The 11726-nt window shown below is 40.6% G+C and overlaps 1 protein-coding gene across 1 annotated transcript; it reads left to right on the top strand.

Annotated features, from left to right (window-relative positions):
- The first annotated feature begins 6106 nt into the window (after window positions 1–6106).
- LOC112203315 (ent-kaur-16-ene synthase, chloroplastic-like) lies at window positions 6107–11227 on the top strand. Its single transcript, XM_040507028.1, is given in 17 exon segments — window positions 6107–6240; window positions 6327–6612; window positions 6688–6837; window positions 7011–7063; window position 7467; window positions 7676–7861; window positions 7976–8096; window positions 8240–8340; window positions 8424–8644; window positions 8740–8852; window positions 8975–9073; window positions 9277–9492; window positions 9580–9721; window positions 9944–10189; window positions 10291–10525; window positions 10528–10614; window positions 11104–11227. Coding segments are annotated over 15 exon segments (2217 nt in total). The 5' UTR covers window positions 6107–6240; window positions 6327–6359; the 3' UTR covers window positions 10608–10614; window positions 11104–11227.
- Window positions 11228–11726: the final 499 nt, after the last annotated feature.

An 11726-nucleotide genomic window follows, 5' to 3' on the forward strand; every position in this document is an offset into this window, starting at 1 on the left:
TTAAAATGGCCATAAAAAGATATCCCAAAAAACATAAGGTGCAGCTCCATTCATATTAAGACACGTGGCTCCCCTTGATTAGTTCTTGGATTATCTCTTGGACTAGGGACATGGTAAAGCATAATTGTTTGATCTTGAAAACAAAAGGGTGGTGTGAGTGCCACGTGATCAATCTCTATCAAGTCTTGAAATCATTAGCTCCCATATTGACGTACGAAGATATAGTTTATGAGCCCATGGCTAATTAACCAATATGACTTCACCTCACCACGCACTTTAATCAGTTAAGCAAACTGATCAACCTTAACTGGGAGTCTTGACTCTTGACCGTTAATCATTGTTGTCCTATTTCGTTTTTAATTGAAACCTCCAAGGGGCATTTGTTTGCTCGATTAAGTAGCTTGATAGCATTAAAAGTTATCTGCCTAGCTGTTTTGAGTTGTTTGGCGATCTGGATATCTATATATAGATTGGAAATTTCAATTCCTATCAGTGTTGGATATCAATTCCTCCGACCTCCATTTCCATCTATGTTGTTCATCTCCGGCCATCGGGTTGCCGTTGAGAAGCTTAACTCAAGCTCCAAATCTCCGATAACAAGTAGATATCCTCTCATGCAATATTAAACCCAAAACTCAGTCAATGGAATATCAAACCGTGATTTTTCTCTCCCTCTGGTCTGAGGCTTTGAGCTCTGAACGTTCATTTTCAATTTTTCTTGTTTTCAATTTTTTGTTCTTTGGTTTTTCTAAAAAGGAGAGAGTTCCAATCCAATTCAAAATCTAATATAACAAACAAAGTATAAGGTCTATTAGAAAAATAAAAACAAAGTATAAGGTTAAGGGTTCCTTATCAAATCCAGTTTAAATCCACTACCTAGGATCCAAGTCCTGGGTTCGAGTCACCATGGGGGTATAAGTGAAATCTTTTGATCCTCTATCTTTTTACAAAAAAAAAAAAAAAAAAAAATCCAGTTTAAATCCAATCCAATCATGTATCTTAATCCATTCCTATCTTGGTTGCCAAATGTGGCCCAATATATTGATATCATTTTTGCATCGTATCATGTCGATTTTCGCAACTCCCCTTATTTCCTATGAAACAAATAAAAATATATTAATTATATAATAATTATTTTGGAGATTAGTGTAATTCTGGTATTTTGAATGCAATTACGTGCGTAAAAATGCATGTAATCATGCCCATTTGTCTTGGTAGACCTATTTTGGTGCGCTGTGGCATTTCAATTGGCACATAAACAGTGCACTTAAATATGCGTAAGTACAAGATGTCAGACTCATACCCTGTCATTAGTTGTAATGCAGAGAAAGGTTGAATAGCGGTGGGTCGTAGGTGAATTAGCATAATTGCATGCAATATTACATATATAACCCTAAGCGGAAATAGGGATATTGGCGTGCATTACCAATGTCCGGACTACTATCATAGTCGTTTAATTGCAGCTTCCACGAGATCATTTGGGTGTGTACATGAGAATATGATGTCCAACATCAATCCCCAATAATCGCCAGTCTCTTGATCCTGGCCAGATTTGAAGTCTTCCACCCTTATCTTGAGATCATCTTCTTGATTTTCTTGCTCCACATAGTGAGCTTCTCTTGCTTCAGAATATAGTTAGTAGGTAGTAGAAATATTCTTAGAGGCTCTACAAATGTACGTACACTTAATGATCGGTTGCTATACATCGAGAACAGACAACTCTGTGCTTAGGCTCCTTTGATTGAGGTGCTTTAAAAATGTGATTAGGACGGCTCTTAGTGTTGGTAGCGCCACCAACATGGCCGAGGTCGTTGCCTCCCTCACTCTTTTCACGTTGACCTCTTCGGTTCCTTGTCCACCTATTTTCGCAGTTACTTTCCTGAGCAGAGTGATTATATGGACAAAATGTCCAAATGGATCCCTAGAGTGGAGGTTTCGCTCATGGCATCCTCCCTTAGGATTGCTACTGTAAATGGACTCAGGAATCGTCTGTGTTCCCATGGGCCAAATTATAGTTCTTCACAAGGATGTTGTTGTGCTTTTCAGCAATAGGCATAGCTCCTATGAGCTCATGAAACCTTGTGATTCATCTTGCATTTACTTCAATCCAATAGTTCTTAGCATCCATTAGAACAGAGACGGGGAAAGTGGAGAGAGTCCTTTCAATCAGCATCACATTTGTGATGTGTTTACCACACAACTCCAGCAAGGATTTGATGTGAAGGGCTTCTGAATTGTAGTCAAGAGCTGACTTAAAATCACAAAAGAGGAGGTTATGCCATCTCACTTCTAGATCCAATAGTAGAGAGGCAAAGACATTCCCAAAGCGCTCTTTGAGTGAGACCCTTAGCCTTCTAGGGTCTTCTTCATCAAATAGTAGTCGACCTGAAGAGATTTATCTAATGACGAGTCATAGGATGACGGCTTTGGCCCTATTTGCGTCCAAACCTTCAGCAATAGCTACAGTGAGCACATATGTGCTAGGCTCTTGGATTGTTGCTAGGATCCATTGGGTCTTGAGATGTTGGCGGACATCACGAACCCATTTGTACGTGATATCCTAACCCAGTTGTCCCCAAAGAAGCAAAGTCCAATTTGTTCAGGAAAAAGAACAGGAAAATTGGCTAGTTTTGGAGCAAAAAGCTACCACGAAAACAATAGGAATTTCTCAATATAATCGCTCCCAAGAATTTTGATATCGACAGATCTTGGATTATATCAGAACAATGATGCACATTGTCGATTGTAAAAGTCTCAATAAACCCTAGTTTTGTAGATCTCAACAAACCGAAGTTTGGACATTGTTAAACTGTGCCCCGCTGTATGTGATGATGGTGTGGGGTACACCGTAGTGGCAATAAATATTTTTCCAGAGTAAATAGGTCACCTTGGCTATTGTGATTGCTGTTAGCGGTTCAGCTTCTATACACTTGCTGTTGTAATCGATGGCGACGATAATGTACTTGAACTGCCCCTTAGCGGTTGGCAATTTGCCAACGAGGTCGAGTCCCCAAGTTGCGTGGATCGAAAGACCGATGATGATTGACAGTGGCTCCGCTAGTGCGTGTGGGAGGTCAGCGTATTGTTGACACTTGTGGTATGACTTGGACACTTCTTTGGCGTCGTCGCCGAGGGTGGCCAAAAGTATTCTTGGCGCATGGTTCGATTTTCCAAGGATCTGGCGCCTGAGTGATTTCCGCATTCACCTGTGCGTATTTGTGAGAGTACCGCTCTTCCCTCTTCTGAGGTTAAACATCTAAGGTTTGGGTGGGTAAAACCCTGGCGGTAAAGCTTATCATTTTGGATGTTGTAGCGGGTCGCCCTCTGCTTGAATTGACGCGCCTCGATCTTGTCAATTGGCAGCGTTCCGTTGTGCTACTCCATTATTTCATCCATCCAGCTAGGATTGACCTGAATGTTGAACATTTCCACTAGGGTTTTGGTGATGCTTGGTTTGTCAAGGCATTCGACCCTTGTGTCCACTAGGCTCTGGTGAGGTTGAGCGATTGCTAACTTGCCAGAGAATCCGCCTTGGCGTTCTTTTCTATAGGATCTGTGTGATGGAGTGAAACTTGAATGTTCCAAGTAGGGTTTTTACATACCCCAAGTACGCCATGAACTGCTTGTCTTTTGCCTGAAAGCTGTCGTTAATCTGGTTAACGACGAGTTGGGAGATGCTAAAAATATTGATGCTATCAGCGCCTGAATCTATGGCAAGGAGTAGTCCGGCGATGAGTGCCTCGTACTCCACTATGATGTTTGAAGCTTTGAAGTTGAATTTTAGGGCATACTCAACATTCAGTCCTCCTGGCCCTTGTGAGGATGATTCTGGCGCTACAGGCCTTGGCGCAAGTTGAGCCATCGACGTGAAGGTTCCATTCTGACTGTCGCTCAGCAGGTGCCATGTCAGTTTCAGCTATAGCGATGTCACCTGTGGGCTCATCTTGGCGCTCCGAGAGCTCAGCGATGAAGTCTCCTACCGCTTGGCCCTTCATGCCAGTTCGTGGTTTATACTCGATATCGAACTCGTTGAGGTCTATTACCCATTTTCTTTGACGGCCAGAGTGCTATGGACTCTAATGACTTGTTTCAGTGACTAGTTTGTTAAAACATGGATGGTGTGAGCTTGTCTAGAGGTGACGATGAATGCTAGGGCTAGCTGCTCTAGGGGGTATACCTTGTTTCTGCTCCGATCATGCCTCTACTGGCGTAGAAGACCGGGAGTTCTTCCTGTCATTCTCTTCGCACAATGGCACAGCTCACCGTTGATGTGGGAACCGCTAGGTATATATAGAGTATTTCACCTTGTATAAGTATGGAGAGAAGTGGGATTGCCGCTAGGTACTTTTTCAGACTCTGGAACGCCACTTCACAATCTGCCATCCAATCAACCACTTTTTGGTGGGTCCTCTTCATAGCTTTGAAGAACGAGAGACACTTGTCGGTGAGCTTTGAGATGAAGAGGGACAGCGTGGTAAACTTGCCATGGAGGCTCTAAATATGTACCTTCCACTTAGGGGACTTCATTTTGAGGATGGCCTGAACCTTGTTGGGCTTAGCTTCTATGCCCCACTCGCTAACGATGTACCCCAAGAATTTGCTAGCGGTGACACCGTAGAAGCACTTCTCAGGGTTGAGGAGTATACCGTAAGCCAAGAGAATGACGAATATCACGCAGAGGTTAGCCACATATCCGCTGGCCTTGACACTTTTGACAAGCATGTCGTCCACGTATACCTCTTGGCGAGGAGCTCTGTGAACATGGCGTTCATTAACCGCTGATACGTTGCACTTGCGTTCTTCAGGCCAAAAGGCATGACATTGTAGCAATATAGGCCTTTGTCGGTTGTGAAGGTGGTGCATTCTTGGTCGCCGGGGTGCATTTTGATTTGGTTGTAGCCGGAGAAAACATCCATCATGTTGAGCAGCTCATGCCCCCTGTAGCATCGACCAATTGTTCAATGAGCGGTAGCGGGAAACTGTCCTTGGGGCATGCCTTGTTCAGACCCTTAAAGTCTACACACATTCGCTATTTTACGCTAGGCTTTTTTACCATTACTAGGTTAGAGATCCACTGCAGGTAATTAACTTGGCATATGAATCTTATGCCCTGTAGCTTGGCCATCTCCTCCCTGATTGCACGATATCTCTCTTAGTTAAATACTCTTCTTTTTTGTTTGACTGGATAAAAGGATTGTTTGATACTTAGCTTGTGCGTAATTATATCAGGAGAGATGTAATGCCCCGTACCCTAAAATTTTTACTAGTTACATTTTACCGTTATTGACCGAAGAGTTAACTTTTGCTTTTGTCTGTTAAGTTAGGAAATTTCCTTAAAAGTGTCGTAGTATATGAAAATCGAGTTCGTAGACACGTAGTTTGTTTAAATCGGAGATACTACGGGAAAGTTATGACCAAAAAGGGAAGTAACTATTCATAGTTGTTGTTTTTAAGTGAGTTTCCATTTTGGGAAAGAGGAGAGAGAAATTAAAGCAGCCCCAAATAGGGACAGACCCGACCCCCTCATCTTTCTGGATTTCCGGCGATTTCGTTGCCGTCCAGCCACCCCAGGACGTACCGCTGGCATGGAATGATCCTCTCCTCCTCGATCCTCTCCCTATCTATGTAAGTTTTTCACCTTGGATAGCTTTGATTTTGGAGATTTGAAGAAAAATAGGGAAATCGGAGATTTGCTTCGATCTCGGGTTTTCGGCATGATTTCTTTGGGGTTTTTGTTGTTGGGGTGAAGCTAACCTTCATCCCTAATCTCATGCAGCTTCTCACGACCGGTGGAGGAAGAATTGAAGGGGTTTGAGAGCGTGAACAGTACCATCGGATTTCTTGATTTTTGGGTCGAATTTTTGACCACTTTTGCTCGTTTTTGGTTGTTGTTGCAGGTATAGAAAGTGTTGGGTTTGTTGTGGAGATGATTTTAAGCTAGATAGGTTGACCGGAATTGGGGGTTGGTCTGGTGGTGCGTGAAGCCACGCGATGCTGCTGCTGGTGGTTGATGTGCTCATATTTTCCTATATTTCTATGCCTCTTAATCTTGGTTTTTATGTTTAGTTCTCCTTATTTATGATTTATTTACATCTTTTAGTGTTTTCGTAGGTTTGTTCCATAGAAAGAAGAAAAAAAGCTAAAATGAGCTAAGTAGGATTGAAAGGCAATATACAATTCGAGTAATGTACAATAGTTCCAAGGACAAATGGCACAGCCGAAGTAAATACTGCTGTTTTGGTAGGCTCAGCCCCACTAGTTCTGTGATTTTCTAATACTATATTATAATATTAATAATTTCATAATGCTTCTCTTAATTTAAGCAGATTTGGGAAGGAACTAAAAAAAGAATAAAGGAGATGTTCAACAAGGTTGATCTCTCTGTTTCATCATATGACACTGCTTGGGTGGCAATGGTCCCTTCTCCAAATTCCGGGAAGGAGCCTTTCTTCCCTGAATGCGTAAATTGGTTGTTAGATAATCAACTTCATGATGGCTCATGGGGTCCTCCTAATCTGCATCAGTTGTTAACAAAAGATGCCCTCTTATCCACGTTAGCCTGCATCCTTGCACTAAAGCGATGGAATATCGGTGAAGAACTAATTGACAGGGGTACATTCAATGATATTGCATATTTCTAAGTTTCCTGCATTAATGTTCTATAAATTAATACCCTTGTTATTTTAGGTCTGCATTTTATCGAGTCAAATTTAGCTTCAGCTACTGATGGAGAGCAACCATCTCCTGTTGGGTTTGATATAATATTTCCTTCCATGATTGAATCTGCAATGAATTTCGATGTGACATACAAACTGAGCTTAACATGCAGGTTTGGCCTTGTTATTGGAATCATAGAATGTTTTCTTTCGTTACTGGGTGAAAAAGACCAAGTTTCCTTTCTTAGAATTAAGATATGCATGAGTGTATAGAATGAAATTGGTTCTTATGCTTGTGAAAGCCATGGAATACATTTCTGAATTCCACCCTAATTCATTGTAATTGAAAATTATGTTCCATTATGCCATTGTTTAGAGGCAACAGAAGCAACTCAGAGGGGTGGAGAGCCTTGTTGGAGAGGAAAGATCCAACATTGGAAAAGTGACAAATAAAAATATAACTTATAAGTGGATGGATCTCACCCAACTGTACCGAGGCCTTTTGTGATTAAAACCCAACACCTATCGGGTGGTTAAGTTTGGACAATATCGGTACAATGGTGGGCCACAGGCCACACTTGTCGCTGTTTAACATGGTATCAGAGCGAGTCTCTCTCCAACTGCGTCTCCAATTGTCATGGGCCCGAATTTGGGTTCCTTATATTGCCATCGGAAAATTCCGATTGGATTGTTACCAAGTGTCTGGTGTGGGCCTTGGATTGTTATATTGGCCAAGTCTCCATATGAGACTTGTGTCCCAATTTCCAATGTGGGAATTGGATTGTTAATTAATTTCACGTGCAGACCTAGAGTTAGGTTGCACGTGAGGGGGCGTGTTGGAGAGGAAAGATCCCATATTGGAAAAGTGACAAATAAAAATATAACTTATAAGTGGGTGGATCTCATCCAATTGTACCAAGGACTTTTGTAATTAAAACCCAACACCTATCGGGTGGTTAAGTTGGGACAATATACGTACAATGGTGGGCCACAGGCCACGCTTGTCTCTGTTTAACAAGCCTATCTCGCATATATTTCAGAAGGAATCGGAAAGTCACAGGACTGGGAGATGGTCATGAAGTACCAGAAGAAGAATGGGTCATTGTTTAACTCACCATCAACTACTGCTGCTGCTTTTACTCACCTCAACAATGCTGGTTGTCTTAGTTATCTACGCTCACTCATAGAAAAGTTTGGAAGTGCAGGTTATTACTACCTTCATGCTTTCCAAGTTTCCATCAATATTTTTTTTTCTTTTTAATTGTATTTGCTACATTGAGATTGATTTAAACTAATTATTCTTAATTTACCTTATCCAGTTCCAACGATTTATCCTCTAGGTAACTATGCTCGCCTTTCCATGGTTTCCAGTCTTGAAAGTATGGGCGTTGATCGACATTTCAGGAAGGAAATAAGGAGTGTACTCGATGAAACATACAGGTATCAAATCCGACACCATATGTCTACACCAGTAGTGGAATGTAACTTTCATGAAACTGGATTCCACATTATTATTATTTTATTATTCTCAAGTGAGATTGTATTAGTTCTCATCCATGGGGAAGCATGACATTACCCAACAGACAATGCTGGCTGCAGGGGGATGAAGATATATTTTCAGATGCTGGCACCTGTGCTATGGCATTTCGACTCTTACGTCTTCATGGATATGATGTTTCTGCAGGTACTGTTGAATTAAGGTTCCTTGGTCTTCGTGACTCTGTTTTGGCAAAAATAGTATAATTGAATTGTGCTGTCTTGTAGATGATCCATTAAGTCAATTTTCAGAAGACAGTTTCTTCAATTCCCTTGGAGGATATCTGAAGGACACTGGTGTTGCCTTGGAACTTTTTAGGGCTTCAGAAGTCATCATTCATCCAGATGAATCAGTTCTAGAGAAACAACATTACTGGACAAGTCATTTCTTGAAACAGGAATTAGCAAATAACTTAACTCAGGCTCATAAACTCAATAAGCATATTGATCAGGTAATTTCTAAGATAAGTCTCTCTTATCGATGTGGTGATGTTTATCTCTATAACCCCATGATAAGTCATTAGAAATGCTTTTTATTTGTTTTCAGGTGGATGATGCTCTTCGGTTTCCTTCCTATGCAACTCTGGGTCGGTTATCAAGCAGGAAAGCAATAAAATATTACAACACTGATAGTACAAAGATTTTAAAATCTTCTTATCGGTATATCCTCTAGTATCCTCTTCCTCCTTTCCCCTCTCTGTTAAGAATAATATGACTGTTCTGAATTATCATGATGGGTCAGTTTATATTACGTATGTCTCCTGATACTCTTCCTGCGGTAGTTGTTCAAATGTTGGGAATGAAGACTTCCTAAAACTGGCAGTGGAAGACTTCAATAAGTGTCAATCGATACATCGGGAAGAACTCGAGTATTTTTCAAGGTAGATGTCCCTCCTCCTCCTCCTCCTCTTTTCTCTGTCTTTGAGCTGTTTGTTGGTTGAGTTTCCACCTTGATGTCATATAAATCACTGAGTGCAATTTGTGGAGGTTGGCTCTTCTTGCTTTTGTTGTTTAAGACAATGGATAACACTTTTTTCTGTTTTCTATTTCTTCCTGGAGTGTGATTTTTGCTTCATGTAAGCAGGTGGGTTGTCGAGAGCAGATTAGACAAGCTAGAATTTGCTAGGCAGAAGCAGGCATACTGTTACTTCTCTGCTGCTGCAACCATTTTCCCTCCTGAACTATCAGATGCCCGCATATCATGGGCCAAAAACGGAGTGCTTACAACTGTGGTTGATGATTTCTTTGACGTTGGAGGTTCTGAAGAGGAACTAGTCAACCTTGTACAATTGATCGAGAAGTATGTTTTCTTTTCCAATTGATCTGAGGTTGGTCCTGCACTTTTGCTTGTGCTCCTAACATACTGACCTATACGTTTGAACCACAGGTGGGATGTGAATGCAAAAACTGATTCTTGTTCTGAGCAAGTTGAAATCATATTTTCAGCAATTAAGAGCACAATTAATGAGATTGGAGCCAATGCATTCCCACGGCAACAGCGCAGTGTAACAAATCACGTCATAGAGATTGTAAGATGGAATCTTTTTAACTTGTCTGTGTTGTCATTGTTCTATCTATTGATCGAGTACCAGTAAAATTGCTTTAGATATCAGTACGTGGTTGTCTTCCTGAGCATCTGACAGTGATTTTAGTGCTTCAATTCAGTGAAATATCTAAGTGATCTTAAATTGTGAAGTCAATGTCTTTTATTCATTGGACTTGGCATGATGTGAGCTATCTTTGGATTTCAGTGGTTGGATTTGGTTAAGTCTATGCTGAAGGAAGCTCAGTGGTTGATAAACAATTCGGCGCCGGCACTGGATGAATACATGGAAAATGCATATGTATCATTTGCCTTGGGACCGATTGTGCTTCCAGCTCTCTATTTGGTAGGGCCTAAGCTCTCAGAGGAGGCTGTACGGAGTTTCGAATTCCACCAGTTGTATAAACTTATGAGCACCGGTGGGCGTCTTCTCAATGATATGCAAACCTTTAAGGTACACAACCATTTCCCTTATAATTCTCTTAAAAAAGAAGAAGAGAATTGAAGTCCCATCTAATATTGCGAACTGATGACAAACTTGTGACATTTTTGCAGAGGGAATCTGCGGAAGGGAAGCTAAATGCTGTTACATTGGCCATGCTTCATGGCAATGGCAGTGCTACTGACGAAGAGACCTTCAGTGAGATGAAGAGCATTATAGCCATTAAGAGGAGAGAACTGCAAAGACTAGTTTTGCAGAAGGATAGCTTAGTTCCAAGAGCTTGCAAGGACCTGTTTTGGAACATGTGCAAAATTGTGCACCTATTTTATGCAAAGCACGATGGATTCACTGGCATGACTTGATGAAAACCGTAAATGGACTAACCGAAGAACCGATCATTCTCAGTGAATTGCAAGTAGAAAGTAAATGAATGGCAGGTCTGTTAGAATAAACATAATAGCCATAAGATCACCTCACAAAAGTATATAGATACAATTATATGAAATAGTGAACAAGAATTAAAATAGATCATGAGCCATAACCTGAATGGCCACTCAATCCAAGTCTAAGTCTTTTGCGCTTCTCTCATGTGGTATTCTCTTATGGGGCAAGAAAACTATATTACCGATGATCAGAGAGCACAGGGACCTAAGCCTTATATAGAGCGTTAGATATTCTGTATCCTCCCATAAAAAAAATAAAATCATATTCCAATTAAACCTCTATAAATACATATCCATTTTGACTGACTAACTTAATAGCCAAGTCATATATTAGATTTCCTCTACTTTATTCATTCAGAATTCACATAAATAAAGTCTCTAGGAGCTAGATTCTCAATGATTCTCTAATTGCTTATTCTACAAATAATAACAAGTTGTTGTGCCAAACGTGAACTTAGGATAATATTTGGACTATCTTACAAGGTCCATCAAAGCTACAGAATAGTGTTCTGTGCCAGTTATTGGACGTGGTTGAAGTCTGAAAGTAAAATAAACAGCAGCATTCTTTTATTTCTTGGATAGTTTCATATTTCTTGTAAACAAAGCGTAGGCCTTGTGAACGTTTTATCAAAATGATCAAACATAGGTAGAAGTTTTTTCTTGTTTTATAGGTCATGGTTAGCTTCTTGCTTGTTTATTCTAGCATCACAATACAAAGCTTAAGATGACTCACATCACAAACCAGACCTGCCTAACAAGGAACCAAGAAAGCCATATTGAGGTCATTGAATTGACATAACTAACAAAGATAGTGGCCTGTTGAAATCCAAGCAATTTAAATCATGATGCGCGGGAGGTCATAGTAAGTGGGTTTATTGGTACCAAAGTAGGTGGCTCCGGCGGTATCACAATTAAATATGGACAGAGAAAACATACTAATAACCAAGGTTTTAAATATCGGTATTTTCATATCTATCGGTACTTTGAAAAAGGGAGATATCGGATATATCGGGGATACAGTGTACAAAACTAACGTTTTTGTTGAAGGATATCGACATAATGTGTGTCTCTACAAACTAGGGTTTAGAGTTGTAATAGGAATGTGT

Source organism: Rosa chinensis, chromosome 5 (genome assembly GCF_002994745.2).
Source record: "Rosa chinensis cultivar Old Blush chromosome 5, RchiOBHm-V2, whole genome shotgun sequence".
Taxonomy (NCBI): Eukaryota; Viridiplantae; Streptophyta; class Magnoliopsida; order Rosales; family Rosaceae; genus Rosa; species Rosa chinensis.